The 14,871-nt window shown below is 39.4% G+C and overlaps 2 protein-coding genes across 3 annotated transcripts; one reads left to right on the top strand and one right to left on the bottom strand.

Annotated features, from left to right (window-relative positions):
• Positions 1-1,214: 1,214 nt before the first annotated feature.
• Positions 1,215-11,354, bottom strand: nop53 (NOP53 ribosome biogenesis factor). Of its 2 annotated transcripts, none has more exons than XM_074680321.1 (13): positions 11,272-11,354; positions 10,031-10,307; positions 9,568-9,644; positions 9,321-9,423; positions 6,475-6,677; positions 6,075-6,130; positions 5,115-5,210; positions 4,830-4,931; positions 4,556-4,720; positions 4,244-4,419; positions 2,343-2,409; positions 1,887-1,963; positions 1,215-1,776 (listed from the first exon to the last, which is right to left on the bottom strand). In XM_074680321.1, exons 2-13 carry the CDS (start codon positions 10,234-10,236, stop codon positions 1,716-1,718), a joined length of 1,389 nt encoding a protein of 462 aa, XP_074536422.1. In that variant the 5' UTR covers positions 10,237-10,307; positions 11,272-11,354; the 3' UTR covers positions 1,215-1,715. The 2 variants fall into 2 exon arrangements, with proteins under 2 accessions (XP_074536422.1, XP_074536421.1); XM_074680320.1 differs by having other exon boundaries at positions 1,217-1,776; positions 9,321-9,426.
• On the top strand, positions 10,790-13,793 carry LOC141798405 (histone H3.3A). Its single transcript, XM_074680327.1, has 4 exons — positions 10,790-10,947; positions 11,871-12,014; positions 12,497-12,650; positions 12,742-13,793. The coding sequence occupies exons 2-4, from the start codon at positions 11,887-11,889 to the stop codon at positions 12,868-12,870; spliced, it is 411 nt and encodes a 136-aa protein (XP_074536428.1). The 5' UTR covers positions 10,790-10,947; positions 11,871-11,886; the 3' UTR covers positions 12,871-13,793.
• The last annotated feature ends 1,078 nt before the right edge of the window (positions 13,794-14,871 follow it).

Genomic DNA, 14,871 nt, shown 5'->3' with positions numbered 1-14,871 from the left:
AAAGTGGCTCTGCTATGGAACCAGTAATTGTCTGCCTTAGAAATACACTAATAGACCCATCCTAGAAATCAAAAATAATAGGGTAAAGAAACTTAATTTAACTGATCAGTGAAAAGAATAAGACTACTTTTGTGTACCAATTGATTTTTGATTTTTTATTCCCACATGTATATGCTGCCACTCACACTGTTGTTATCCTGTCCTAGTCACCTGAGAGTTTTCAACAAAAAAAATGTGGAAAACAGATTTTAAAAAATGTGTTTTAAAGGTCTGATATGAAATGTAATCAAAAATGTATATTCTACAATGGATAAAATATCTAGGTATCTAGGGTTCCGACCCCCACTTTGGGAACCACTGATCTAGCCTGTAAACCAACTGTGATGCTGCTTTTTTTTTTTTTTTACATAACTCTTATTTCCTGCCCACTTTTATCAAAGTGCTCTCATAAAATTAAACTGTTGATCCTGGTTGCTCTTAAATGTCACTTGCACATGAAAGTTTTCCCAAAAGGTAACCTCTCCTCCCTTATGAAAACCCTCGTCTCTGGGATAGGAATCAACTTAGGAGTAACAAGTGGTGAGTTAAAGACAAAGATAGTGTGTGATAGGATACAAACATCAGCTAATGACATTGGGGCATTGTAAAATAGCTGATGGGCCAATGCCTCAGAGGGCAAACATCCATAAGTGATGTTAAAGTAATACATGGATGCATCAATTAACCTCTGAGTGCATCATTCAGATTTCATTACACTGATGATTAAAAAATAAATGATGTCAGCAGATACTGCGGGCAGTCACATCCGATTGGCTGCTGTTGAGCAACGATAGCACTTTGTTTTACGCCCATTTTGCCATTCCTTGTTGTACAGTCTTTTCTTAGTCACTGTTGACTGTTTCCCTCATCCTGAATGACGCAAACTGAATCTAAAACAGTTACTCGCTGGTGTGTGAGTTTCAAAGTCTGTTACAATGAATCAATGAATTGACAGTTTAACAGGGCTACTGAAAAAATATCACATACTGTTCTGAAATCTACAGCATCTTCTTTTTCTTGAGTTTATTAAAAATTTGAAACATTGAGAAAATTGTCAGTGTGTGATATAATGAATGTAATTAAACTATTTAAATGAAATGCAGAATTCAATTTTTTTTTTTTATCATCAGCTGACCTGCTCCCCAATTATTATTGGAAAACGGAAAACACATAGTGGTTGACCAATATCCTCTAATCCAGGATATATAACAAGGTTTTCATGTTTGATCTAACATTATCATGAGATACATCAGCCACTGACAAAGTATCTGTATCCACAGTCTCCAGTGACCCTTCGTGTTTCAGATATTATTCTAAGCTGCGAGCCTTACCTCATGTATGAAGAGAGTAGTGACACACTGACTCTCGTCCTCAGCAGACCGAGCTGTTTACTATAAACCCTCAGGAAAACCTCTTCCCGATAAGGCTCACGTTACATAACACACTCTGATTATTCCATTAAAGGTGCTAAATACGATTAAATATGTAGGATGCTGCATACCATGAGTGGAAATAAACCACATGTTTATTTATTTATGTATGAGCATTTGTATGAAAGGGTCATAAGGCCTTCAATATTTATTAACCTGTATGTACACAGTTCCATCATGTTGGGTTTGTGGATTTAAACGTAGTCAGGCTTCGTGTGTTCAGCCGCTGAGGTCTGTGGATCAGCTTTAAGTGATCTCTCTAAAAGCTCTCTTCTCCACGTACTTCAACTTGTGTCTCCTCTTGAACCTGTGAGACAGAAGGAAGAGAGGCACATTAAAAAAAATCAGACACCTTGTGAATGTGTGCACCACTACGAGCCTGTGATGGGATGTTACATAAGAGGCTCAGGTCCTTACTTGGCTCTTTCCCTTGGCTCGATCAGGTTTCTCTTCTGCAGACTCTTGAAGCGGTCTTTGAGCACGCTGCCCTCTGGCTGCACAGTCAAAGCATCACAAGAGAAGCTCACGTGAGTCAACTGAGACTGTGCTTTGACTCAATTCCCACTCAAATTACAAAAACCCATTTACACCACAAAGCCTGATTTAAGCATTATTCACAGACATAATTACATGAGATACGAGAGCAGAGCCGGCAATTAGATCACAGAGGAGCAAAAGGCTCCCTGAAGTCCTCAGAAAAAGGAATGTCACAGCATTAAACAAAAGATGGAGCTTAGAATAAGACAATACAGGGTGTTGAAGATAATAACACCAACTAATGAAGCCAAACTCATTACAGATAAAGACTCAGTGCCCTCTAATTCAAGGGTCGAAGGGGATCAGCAAGTTAAACATGCAGAACAGTTAAAGTACCTTTAGTTGTCGCAGGGTGCTGGCCAGCTCATCACTCAGCTTAACCTCCAGGTCCTGAGCCTGAAACCTGCAAATAAAGACCAACGCTGTTACAGCTGAGTGGTTAAACCACGTGGATACAGTAGGTGATCAAGTGACATCTGCTTATGCTTCTGATCTAAGTTTGCAACAACTGAACAGCCCCTTTGATGTGAAATAATGACCATGTGACTTGTCATGTATTCAGATGTTTCTTTGTCTCACCTAAAACCTCGGATGAATCCTGAAAAGTTGCAAACTTCAAAGAGGCTAGGGTATCACCTTTTTTAATTTATTCATTTAGTTAATTTTTTTCTCTCTCTCTTCTATTTATTGATTTATCTATCTGTTTACTTTTTTTTTTCCTCTCTCTCTCTCTTTCGTTACCTTTCCTCTACTCTCCTTTTTTGGCCCCATCCCCACAGTCTGATTATACTATAACTGGCATTAACCCTTTAACACCATAATTAAATCAATACATATGACCTGGACTTGCATTGCTGCAGCCCCGTTCCATCTCCACCCGTCTCCTCTTTATTTATTTGTTTTTTATTAATTCCTCTCTCTCCTTTCTTGAAATTTTTATCACTGCTCATTTAACCAAGAGACCTGGCACTTTAAATATCAACTTTAGCACTTTAATTAATAACTCTAGCACTTTATACTCAACTCCAGCATTTCACTGCCTAAATCTAGCACTTTAACATCTGCTACTAACCACCTGTGTACAATACAAAACTATGGTTGTAATGTATTGTAAAATGTTTTATTATGATAATGTTTCTCTGTTCTTTCTTTTCCTAAAAAAGAAACAAAAGAAGAAGAACAGAGCCCTTTAAATGTTATACTTGTATTTTTTTTTTCCTTTTTTAACCTGTTTGTTTTCATATTTTAGCTGGGGGGGCTACCAATGGAAATTAGCTTGGTAGCTAGATTTGGGTACATTTACATTTTATTTTTTAAACTGTGTATGAATGTACATTGCCCCTCCTTATCAAATAAACTAAATTGAATTGAATTGAATTGTTAGTCTGTAAAGGGAACAAACCTGGCAACTCCAATTGTTGGGGATATTTTTTTACATTTTATGAGGAGGAAGAGGAATCAAATGTTTTCTTTCCTTATGTATCAATTTGAGGAAAACAGTGCCTTCTATGCTGGAAGTTTGGTTTCAACAAGTTAGACTTGTTCTGCACCAGAGACCCTCAGGTCTGCAAACCAAATGCAGTTTTAAGTTCCATCATCTTTATAAATACGAAAACACTTTCAAAGATTGTTTATTTATTCAGCTGCCTCTGGGCTACACACTTTTTAAATGTCTCTGATTTCACACTGGGTTTTGCTGCCACTTGCAAAACATAAGGTTGTGATAAGTTAAAGACCTTCCTCTCTTCAACCAAGACAGTCAAGTTATAGCTTGGATACAGAGACCTCTAGTGGTCACTTCAGGATACTACAATAATAGAGGGTCCAGAGAACATGTGACTTCTTCTGAACATGTTGGAACATGTTGGCTGGAAACTAACAGCTCAGCTGAGCTAATGGAGCCAACAAACCAGCACTGTCTCCCTGCAGGTCAAGTTTCACAAAAAAAACTTCTCAGTCAAAGTGAGGATCAGCCACTCTGTGTGTTACGGTATGGTACAAATATATATAGTGTTTCTATGTAGATCTTTGAAAACAATCTGTGTCACTAACTGGAGAAGTGATGTTTGTGATTAGTTGGGATCAGGGGATTTTTTTTTTTAATTGGACTTTCATCTTTAATAGTCTTTCATATTCATTTCTGCAGATCCCCCAGCTTACTAAAAGATCACACACTAAATCAAACTAAAGTAGAGTGAAATGTGTCACAGTGTGTGTGAGGAGTGTCAGGTGCGTACTTGAGTTTGCCGAGGCGTCTGGGTTGGGCTTTCTGAGCCTCCTGTTTGGCCTTGCGTTTTGTCTGTCTGTCCTTTGTCTTCTGGTCCTGCTTCTTGATGGAGGCCTTTATGGAGCGAAGCTGGAAGAGCTGCTGCCGCTGGTTAGTCTGTTGTCTGTCAGACAGTCTCTGCTGCTCCTGTGAGGCGAGGAAGAAACAGGATTAGTGCGAAGAAAGAAAGGATGAAGAGCAAACCAGACAGAGGTGTTTGGGGTTCATTCTGAAAAGTAAATCATCTTGATATAACTGAAATGATTCAGGTATGAGTTTGTACCTTAATCTTGTCTGCCTTCTCTCTCTTCCTCTGTCTCTCTGTCTTCTTCTCAGACAGTGTGATGGCTCCCACAGCCCCATCAGCCTCCTCCTCCTCATTAGGAGCTGCTGCCTCTTCAGTCTCTTCTTCTACCAGGCCTTCAACCTGCTCTCTTAAAATAGATTCCTGCAGAACACACACCACAAACACACATCATATAAACTTAAAGATCCAGATTTTAAAGTGCTGAAAATAAAAAAGCAGTTCATGGATGAAGGGGAATAATCATCTGTACCTCTGTTGCTGTGTCTTCTCTGTTCACAGCCAGCTGTCGCTCCACTTTGTCTTCCTCCTTTTTCTTAACGACCTCTATGTTATGGGCCTCCTGCAGTAGAGCCTGGGTTCACAGATTGAGAGTAGGAGAGAGATTAAAAGTCAGAAAAAGAGCCACAACTTGTAAAAACTTATAAAACTGAAGTAAAACAGAGTCGCATGACGTTTCATCTTTTGTCACCTTTTACCAATTGTGAGGAGCCAGCCCATTTTTTGAAAGCCATTAAGAAGTAAAGTTGAGCCTCACCTGATGGGAGAAGAAGTCTGGGTTGTAAGATCCTCCGGGAGCTATCACTTCCACAGCAGGAAGCACTGACGGCTTCTCATTCAACTTCTCTGGACGCTTAACAAAACAAAAACAACAATTATCATACATTAGGCAAACTGAAATGACCCTTGCTAAAATTTTGTACAGACAGATTAAGGACATCCCTTAGCAAAGAAAAACTAAGAGTAATGGAAGCAGAGATGGTTGAATAGGATTCTAGGATTGTTGCAACAAGTTCTGATGCTAGACTTATGGTGCGGCCACACCCAACGTGAATTTGCGGCGCGATTACATACAAAGTCAATGCAAAGATGCGTTTAGCTGCCGATTCGCCTCGGGCGGCGCGTTTGGAGCATTCACGCGTTTGGGCGGTAGACGCGAATTTGCTCGAGTTCAAAATATTGAACTTTTGACGCGAATTCGCGTGAATCCCGTGGCCGCCAATCAGCAATGACATTCCCCCACGACGTCATTGATTTTACGACGTTGCGGGGGGGACCGTCGCCTGCTCTGGCTCCAACTCTGCAGGAGGGTGGAGGAGAAAACAATGTGTGCTGTGTTTATCATCTAGAGTTATACGATATACGTGATAAAATATGTGATACGATAAAATAGTCCGGCGGCCAAACTCAGGCATTCACGCAGCACGTGACAGGCGATTCGCGCAAATAAATTCGCGTTGCATTTGGTGTGGCCGCGGCATAAGATAGCTAGGGGACACATCATCTTTTCAAACCAGCAAACTCACACTGCACACTCAACTTTCCTGCTCCAATAGCCGACATCACAACATCGTGTCTTGGCAAAGTAGATAGTAGGAATGTTGCATTCAGTCAGATCTTAGATTATACATCTTTTTCTAATGGAACAAAAGGAGTCTTTGGATGTAAATTGCACAAACCATCTTTTTCTTTAAAACATAATGAATCACTTCCTCACCTTGACCAGCTTCTTGCCCGTCTGTTGAAGGTACCAGGGGTCAGCTGTGTCTTTGGCTGAATCAGGAGGAAAAAGTAAGGTTTCATATGTAAGTATTAATGATGTCTTGAGTAAAATGTTCACATTTCCCATATAATGTGTAGAAAAATGAACAAGAGCTCTAAATACAACTTTTGTTTTAGAAATTTAGTTTTTTTTTTTTTTTTTTTGCCAGTGCAATTTATTTATTTCTGTTTGTTTAGTTCCACATGTGTATCCTCAGATCCCAAATGACCGTTCATATAACAGTCATCTGAGCTCCACATTGGTCTTCACATTCCCACAGAGGAAATACTGGGAGCGCAAGGATGGGATCATCACTGGACAGACACTGTCAGACATCAGAACATGCAGCACTCACTCTCTTGTCCCCATATGTCGTAATATTCTCTGTCTGGGTTGTTGTTTGCTTCCGTCACGGCCCTTTTGGCGGTCCTTTCCAGCGGCCGTCTGTTCAGCAGCTGTTTCTGCCTCCGCGGCACCACGCCTTTGGCTGCCAGCTGCTCAGCCTTCTGGGCAATGCGACGGAGTTTCTTGGCATTGGGTTGTTGAAAAGCCAACACACTGGGGAGGGAGGGGGCACAGATACCAGGCAGTTAGCAGAATGCAAGAGGCATGAGGACACAAAAAGCTGGAGTTACAGAATTATAGATGACGTCTGGTTGCTTCAACACTGCCTACTTTATCATCCTCAGATCCCAGGAAACCGTTCACACAACAGTCTCCTGAGCTCCTGTATGTCTTCTTCACATTCCCAAGAAGGAAATACTGGGAGCGCAAGGATGAGATCATCATCGGACAAAGTCATCAACAGTCACATTCACCTAGTGAACACGGATATCTTGCTTTTACAATACCAGTCCATCTCTCAGAATTAAACTAGTACAACCTAAAAGAAGACACTGAACCAGTATTTCAAAAAAAGTTGACATTTATCTCATCTACAATATCTTGACAGGACAGGAGAAGCTTCCTCTTTACAGACAGAACATTTTAGCAAAACTGATCTGCTTTGACTGAATGTGCCAATCTGACAATCCGATACCAAGATTTAATAGTCTTAGGAAAAAAAAAACATTTATTTTTCCATTAATTTAAGTGGCCTAATGAAAGCAGAATGTATGTACACTGACATTGCTAACCATGCTGCCTGAAGTGGTGTAATGAAGCCTTGCTATAAGTAACCATTGGAACCATTTGGGCAGTCTAGAGCAGGGGTTTCCAACAGCAAGCTCACAAGCTACCTGGAGCCCACAGGCCCTCAATTAGAAGCTATTTCAAAATAATTTTAAATAAAAAAAAAATAGGAAAGGAAGAAAATACAAAGAATTGATGAAAACTAATGCCCTGTTTAAACGATAATGTTTCAACCCAAAACGCAAAGGAAAAAAAACTGTTTACACAGAAACGCTGAGGGACTGAAAATGCTGTAGTGAGCATGCCAGGCCTGTAATTGGCGCTATAACTGTCTTGTCCAGAAGCAGCTTTTGGTAGATCTCCACTGAAGTACAGTTGGGTTGATCATCTGGTGTATTGGTGAATGCTAAGTGCAGAAGTGGAGCAACAGATGCACATTTTGTGTAAAGACAGTCAGCAGATTCAGCAGTACAAGCACAACACGGCGGTCCGCTACAATCATAACAACGGTATTGTTGTTCTGTTGTATGCGCTTGCATAATGTCAGCATTTCCACTGAAAACACCGGCTTGCTGTTTACATGGCAACATGATTGCAGCGTTTCGGGAAAAAATCCACTCTGGAGGCAATTTTCAAAAGTTTGCGTTTAGGTTGACTCAAGCGTCATACCGTGTAAAACCCGCAACCATACTTTTGCACTTCATCCTAAAATAGTTGTTGTGTAAACGGCCCCTAACCACATACAACAACTCTACATCTATCCAACACCCCTTACCCGCCCTATAAAGAATATCAGCCAACCACATTTGTATTTGTGACTCTGTTACCTGCCCTTATAGCAGCAGTTAGTGCGTGGACTAGTAGTCAGCAACTATTGATTCTGAACCGAATGTGAACGGTAGCATTGTCTAAAACTTGGATCTTATTTGACTATTACTAAAGCTAGTGTGCTGTTTGGAAATAAATCATGAGCAAACCAGGTCAAAAATACACAACAAACAGAAAAATGACACAGCCCTGGTGAAAAGCATGCAGTGTCAAATAGACATGCACCTATTGATTGACCCGATTTCCTTAATTTTGGGGGATCAGCGATAGGTTATCAGTCCATCCTTACATATGAAACTGACCATATATACCTCCAGGAAGGTCTGACAGCCAGCCACTGTTGCTCTTTGCTCTGAGACTTAAAACTCAGGACATTTTATTGGCTGTTCAAATTAAAACGTAAAGATTTTATTGTTTCACAGGTATTTTTCAATGATTTTCAATAGCATAATATTGGAACATTGAAGGCATATGCTGTCAGTTTTAAAAAACAAAAAGTAAAAATCGATATCGGCAAAAATCTGTATCAGCAGGTCAGGCATCTTAAAGATCAGTGATCAGCCATAAAATTGTGATCGGTGCACCCCTAGTGTCAAACATAATGTTAAAGGAAAGTCTATTATAATCAAGTCTAAATAGGTATCCAGAAAAAAATAAATAAATAAGGGGACTAGAAGTAGAGACCCCTGGTCGAGAGAGTGGCACAGAGGTGGAGCCGTACAATGCTGCAATGTTGCAAACAGCAACAAGTTACCAACACGTCAATTAGCAGACACCCTTATTAAACATAATGTTTACACTGCATTCAATAAGAACTCCTGTTTATCAATGGTATCTTTTCCCATGCATGTTAAAGACTTGTACACACAAACATTTCACTCTGTCAGAACACAATGTTGGGGTCCCCGTCTGTGCAAATAAAGTTACGAGATAAAATCCCACTCCCAGGCTTTAAAGGTATCAAACTATGCTTTAAAAAGGTCTCGTTCTAATATAAGTTATAATGGGGTTTCTTTATCTTTTTGAGCCTAATTTCAACTGACACTAGGAGCAATGTATTTTTTCCCCACACTTATGCATTAGCTTTATATGTCAACACATCAGGTTGCTGCTTGGATGTGAAACATAGCCTGAAAGAATGGGGGACTGCAGGACTCTGATACTCTGTGAGTTACCCAACAAACTCTAGAAATGTAGCTCAGAAATGCTGATATTAAATACAGAGGTACAAGAAATACTGACTCTTTGGGTGGAGGAACCAGGGAGTCATGCTGCAGGATCAGGTCTATCCTCAGGGGGCGCGATGCTTTCCTTTTCCTCTTCTTCTCTTCAAGGGGTTCTGCGTCTACTTTGTAGAAAAAAAGTCTTAGATTGAGCATCAGACTTATATTAATCCATGCTACAATGTAAGGACACAAATGGAGCTGATTGCTGCTCATTAGCATTAGTTACAAACGTGGAGTGTTTCAATCTGCTATTGAAAACTTACCCTTCTGTTCAGCTGTCTTTGGCTGCCCGATATCCACAAAAAACAAACTGTCATCTGGTTTCTCAGACAGCAGACCCCTGAAACACAAAGAGAGCATACCAAGTCACATGCATTTTGTTGTCCACCAATGTCACTAGTGAGAGATAATGTTAATGGTTAAAAGACAAGAGACAAAAATGGCCTTGTTTATACAGGAATTGGGGATCTTAAAATTGAGAATGTCTTGATGTGGCGTAAACTCCCTTGAAATTGTTAAAAGTAAAAACAGAGAATATGGTTACCCAAAGCAAATGTGTGTTACGTGGCATATACAACATCGCATCAGAGGGAAACAAGTGGTTAAATTTGATGAAATATTCTCCATCACTAGAAAACTGACACAAAGAAATTATTTGGAGCAAAACTGACATTTACGACACCCATTTCTTGGTGTTCATCGAACAAACAGTCAAACAAAACTCACCCTGTGGTCCGCTCTTGGTGTCTTACGTCCTCTAAAAACTCCTCTACATCGTTTATGTCGCTATGTTTGTGCCAACTTTTCTTTTTATTTTTGTTGACGCGTTTTCTCCGGCTGCTAACCAAGTCTTCAGGGTTTGTAGAGGCGTTTAGAGTGAGAAAACCTGGCTGTGAGGCCACCACGCGTTTCAACCTCCTGGCCGCCGCCATGATGGAATAGTGAGCGATTCAGCTCCTTGCTTCTTCTTTTGTGCTGCTGCTGCTGTTGGTGGTGGCGCCACCTGCAGGAACGATAGACAAATTTGAAAACTGTCTGAATTAAAATAAAACTTCAAACTTTTTTTCAGTGTATTATAATTTATAATGGTGTAATCCCTGTTTTTTTTTTGCAGGCAAGAGAATGTATACATATTAATAAACAAACAAACAAATAAACAAACAAGCAAAGAGAGAACAAAAATAGAAAGCTGTCATTATGATCACAATCCCTGGTTATTTATTCGTCATTTACTTAATGTGATTAAATACTTGAAAGATACTACATACAGAAGGGAACGGGCATGACATCACCTATTTTCTGTTCTCTGACAAAAAAAAAATAATTTAAGGACTGGAGCCTTTGTTTCTTTGAGGGTAAACAAAATTTGTTTAAAAACCTACCCAAATTATATTAATCCAGTGTTTAAAAAGAAAAGTAAAGTTTTCAGACTTTGTCAACATAAGTATGGACATGCGTGTCTCTCAAGCACCGTGTATGTTGTATGTTTATTCCAGATGCATCATGGGAAACGTGTCTCCTGTTGCTCTCCTATGTTCTTTTTCCTTTTTTTCGTCCCTTCATTTTATTGCGAGAACAACGCTTTAGAGACTCAAGAATAAATTCCCCTTTTCAAGCTTCTATCGATCATTAATTTTTCCAAGGTAGGTACCAGTTTTTTAATTACATGCCAATGTATCATTTCATGTCGTGTGATTTCTAGGATGGATGTGTTTATTCGTGTTTTTTCGGTGGAAAAGAAAACGCAGAGCTGTCGAGCTATTATCTGCCTGCTCGGGGAGTCGGGGACCTAAAAAGGCACTTGTGATCCTAGTCGAATTTGACTCGGAAATGCGCCTACAGTGAGGGGTCATCTGACAAAATATCGTTCACTAATAGATCCTCTAACGTTTGTAGTTTCATCCTAAACAAGTAAATCCCACTTTAAAGTCGCGGTTTTCACGTTATTTCGACGGTTTTATCATCACCTTCCTCGTTTGCCTCAACGTTTTTTCCTTCCCGTTTACATTCTTGAAGCCAGCAGCCAGCCATAATCTGTTAGGTGTCCTTGTTTTAATGAACCGGGCAGTAGGAGCGGGCGGTGTCGCTCGGTTTTCTTCAAAATAGCTCATTCTGAATAGAAAATCAAGGCTTGAACGCAACCGGGAAGCGCAGTGTAAAGAAACCAACAGACCCTAGATCACTGCGCAAGGGGTGGGGTTTCTCTCGTAGTCATCGAGCTGCGGTTGGTCGAAAAGATGGCAATATCCCGCCCCAGAGTCTCGTAGAAACGGCCTGATTGGTTAACGAAATGACTAGCTTGGCTGTGATTGGATGGCTTCTCTGTCATTTTTCAACTACGGTTATTGCATAAGCTGCATAAAATAAAATAGCAAAAAATAAAAAAGAAGAAAATACCGCGACCCTTATACGAATTTACACTTTTTAAAATAGAAGTGAAAGTTTGAAATGAACGTAACGTTTCATTTTTTTAAAATAGTCACCTCCTAAGTGTTTAAAACCATTTTATTGCTCACATGCCTTAAATATTTTCTAAACTAAAGCTTAAATCCTTATGTCTTTTTAGGTGATATTAAGTAGTCATGGCCCGTACCAAGCAGACTGCCCGTAAGTCCACTGGAGGCAAAGCTCCTCGTAAACAGCTGGCCACAAAGGCTGCTCGCAAGAGCGCTCCTTCCACTGGTGGAGTCAAGAAGCCTCATCGTTACAGGTGAGATCACAGGCATCATATTCTTGATTTTTTTAATTTAATTCAAAGAACATCTCTCAAAATACTCAGAAAAATCATGACAAAGGTAAAGATAAACCTTGTAAGAAAACAATGTGTCTGCATATGCAAACATTTTACAACCCAACTGATTTATAAATAAAATGAACACTTTTCCTTTTGTTCAGAGAAATGTTTCACAATGCTTATTAATTGAATTCACAATATTTGTTTTATATTTTTTTCCAACTTCACTGACAAGTCATCAAAATATGTTGTACTAGTTCTGTAAAATGTGACACAATTTTGTTTTTAGAAAAAAACTTGAGTGGGTTTTAAATTTTGTTCCATGATGTTTCTTAGACCCCCATTCAGGAAAAAGGGCTACAGTTAAACATGTTTTAAGACAAAGTTTGATGTGGTGAAGTCAGTGAAAGTGCTAAGGATCAAAATCTAGTTTCCTATGATTTTGCTTTTTCCCTCAGGCCTGGTACTGTAGCTCTGCGTGAGATCCGTCGTTACCAGAAGTCCACTGAGCTGCTGATTCGCAAGCTGCCCTTTCAGCGCCTGGTGAGAGAAATCGCCCAGGACTTCAAGACCGATCTGCGTTTCCAGAGTGCAGCCATCGGTGCTCTGCAGGTCAGCATCATGAAGGATTAGAATTTATCTAGCTTCTACTATTTGAACAATTCCTAATCAAAAACAAATGTTGTCACTCTTCCATCTGTAGGAGGCCAGTGAGGCCTACCTGGTGGGTCTGTTTGAGGACACCAACCTGTGCGCCATCCACGCCAAACGTGTCACCATCATGCCCAAAGACATCCAGCTGGCACGTCGCATCCGTGGGGAGCGTGCTTAAAATGTTGTCTGACTTTTTGATGCTATCCTCTTGTCTTTTCACTACTCTTTCCTTCCTCTATACTTAGTAGTTTGGGTTGAGGTTCTATAAATATATCATATGATTGTGATAACCGTATAATGTGTGATCATGTCCTCTTTGGTGCTACTAGTAGCAGAGTTTCCTTAGAAATACCATGTTTGTCAGAAACTTTAAGCCACAGCTACACTCCTCACTTTTAACCTGCTAGCTCAGAGAGAATGCCTTGTCTTTATGATTATGGCATTTTTGCAAGCCAAGAATAGTGTGTGATATGATGTTGGCATAGGAAATAGCATTAAGGAAAAGACATTTTCATCTTCTGACAGTCATATGCATCAATTAAATGGGTCTTCTGTCTTTTTTTTTTTAATAGAAATTTGTTGTAAACATAGTGTTTTTTTTTACAATAATAGTGTATTTCTACTGTTCAGTGTATCAAAGGAAATCTCAGTTTGAACTTGGTTTTGGATTAAGAACGTCATTGTCCTGTGATGACACCGCATCTTTGGCAGATTACACGCGGCGTATATGTAGCAGATTTATGTTTATCGTATTTTTGATTGTCAGCCACGTTTCTTTTGTCAAGGTTATATTTGACTTTTTGTTCCTCTCTCAGGTTGATAACCTATTTTTTTTCTACAATGTTTTTGATTTATGTTTTCATTTTTAAAAGCGAAATATTTGTACTCTGAAAATTCACATACAAACATAATAAACAGATCCTTGTGGTTAAAGCTGTGCTAGTGAATGCCTTAATCGACATAACTTATGTATTCTTTGCTGAGAAATCTTATGTAACTACATTAATGATCTGTTTCTAATTATGTAAAACATTCCAAAACTTCAGCCTTAACCCCTCAAGAACAACACATTTTTCACAACTGTTCACTTTCATTTTGACCTGCATTATCTCACACATTGGGTGACATGGAAAGAAATATTATTAAAAGAAACAGAAGCCTGAGGGCACCTGACCTCCATACTGTCTTCATTAACACTTTTATTTTTGTTTTTTTTTAATGCTCTGAGCAGTGCCAGCTGGTCAGCAACTAAATAAAAAACCCACAGGAGCAAACTTGAAGGACAATAAAGGTCACATGTACCATATTAAGAATTCCTGTTAGGTGATTTTACATCAGTTTATGACCATTTACATATAAAATGGACAGGCTATATACATAGACTGGCTATACAACAAAACAGGCATACAACATTATAAACAATCAGAAAAAAAGGAGCACTGGATCATAGTAAACATGCACAGGATGCAGAGTTCCCCCAGGTAATCAAAAACGTGAATGATAAAATATTATCTGGAGAACTCAAGGACACATTGTGATTAATAAGTGTGAATAGACTTCCTGTCTGAGTGGTGGTCTAGTTAATCTGTTTTATGACACCAAAAAAGTGTCCAATGCCCCCATGTAAAGAGAATGAAACAGTCTGACATCTGATACTGGACTGTTACAGAACTGTAGAAATCAGACACGAAATGACTGGAATTGGTTTAAATATCTCAAAACATCTGCAGTAAAACCTGCTTGTTTTATTTTACCACAGCCCTTTTAAGAGTGGATGCGTGCTTACGTTCTTCATGTGTGTGGTGTGCCAGCTGCAAAGCAGCAGAAAGAAAGACACTCCATCATCACTGCCCCAAAAAAAGACAACAGCCGCCCTCTTCCCTCCCTGGACAATTACAATTCACAGTGACTGTAAAAGGCCCGAAACATTCTCAGAGACCACTCACACCCAGGACACCACATGTTTGAACTGATGCCCCTTGGCAGAAGATTCAGAACAATAGGAACCAGAAGAGGCGTGCTTAAAAAAATAAATAAAAAGAAAGTTTTTACCCTTAAGCAATAACTGCACTAAATACAAAATACAGTTACACTAAAAATAAGTAGGGACTTTACAGAAGTTTGAAGGGTTCAACCACTTTTTGATTTTTATTGTGTTTTTATTTATTATTATTGATGT

The sequence above is a fragment of the Halichoeres trimaculatus genome, unplaced genomic scaffold (genome assembly GCF_033239565.1).
Source record: "Halichoeres trimaculatus isolate MK-OKI-2021-1 unplaced genomic scaffold, fHalTri1.1 fHalTri1_scaffold_9, whole genome shotgun sequence".
Taxonomy (NCBI): domain Eukaryota; kingdom Metazoa; phylum Chordata; class Actinopteri; order Labriformes; family Labridae; genus Halichoeres; species Halichoeres trimaculatus.
This window is presented reverse-complemented; position numbering and strand designations above follow the sequence as displayed.

Bases quoted from the DNA above. Each gene is read 5' to 3' on its own strand.
- nop53 (XM_074680320.1), bottom strand. From the start codon at position 10,236: ATGGCGGCGGCCAGGAGGTTGAAACGCGTGGTGGCCTCACAGCCAGGT. The intron at 9,427-9,567 runs GTAAGTTTTCAA...TTTTCTACAAAG, and splicing joins AAAGACAGCTGAACAGAAGG to TAGACGCAGAACCCCTTGAA. The intron at 6,131-6,474 runs GTGAGTGCTGCA...CTCCTGATTCAG, and splicing joins CGACATATGGGGACAAGAGA to CCAAAGACACAGCTGACCCC.
- LOC141798405 (XM_074680327.1), top strand. From the start codon at position 11,887: ATGGCCCGTACCAAGCAGACTGCCCGTAAGTCCACTGGAGGCAAAGCT. The intron at 12,015-12,496 runs GTGAGATCACAG...TTTTTCCCTCAG, and splicing joins AAGAAGCCTCATCGTTACAG to GCCTGGTACTGTAGCTCTGC. The intron at 12,651-12,741 runs GTCAGCATCATG...TTCCATCTGTAG, and splicing joins CAGCCATCGGTGCTCTGCAG to GAGGCCAGTGAGGCCTACCT.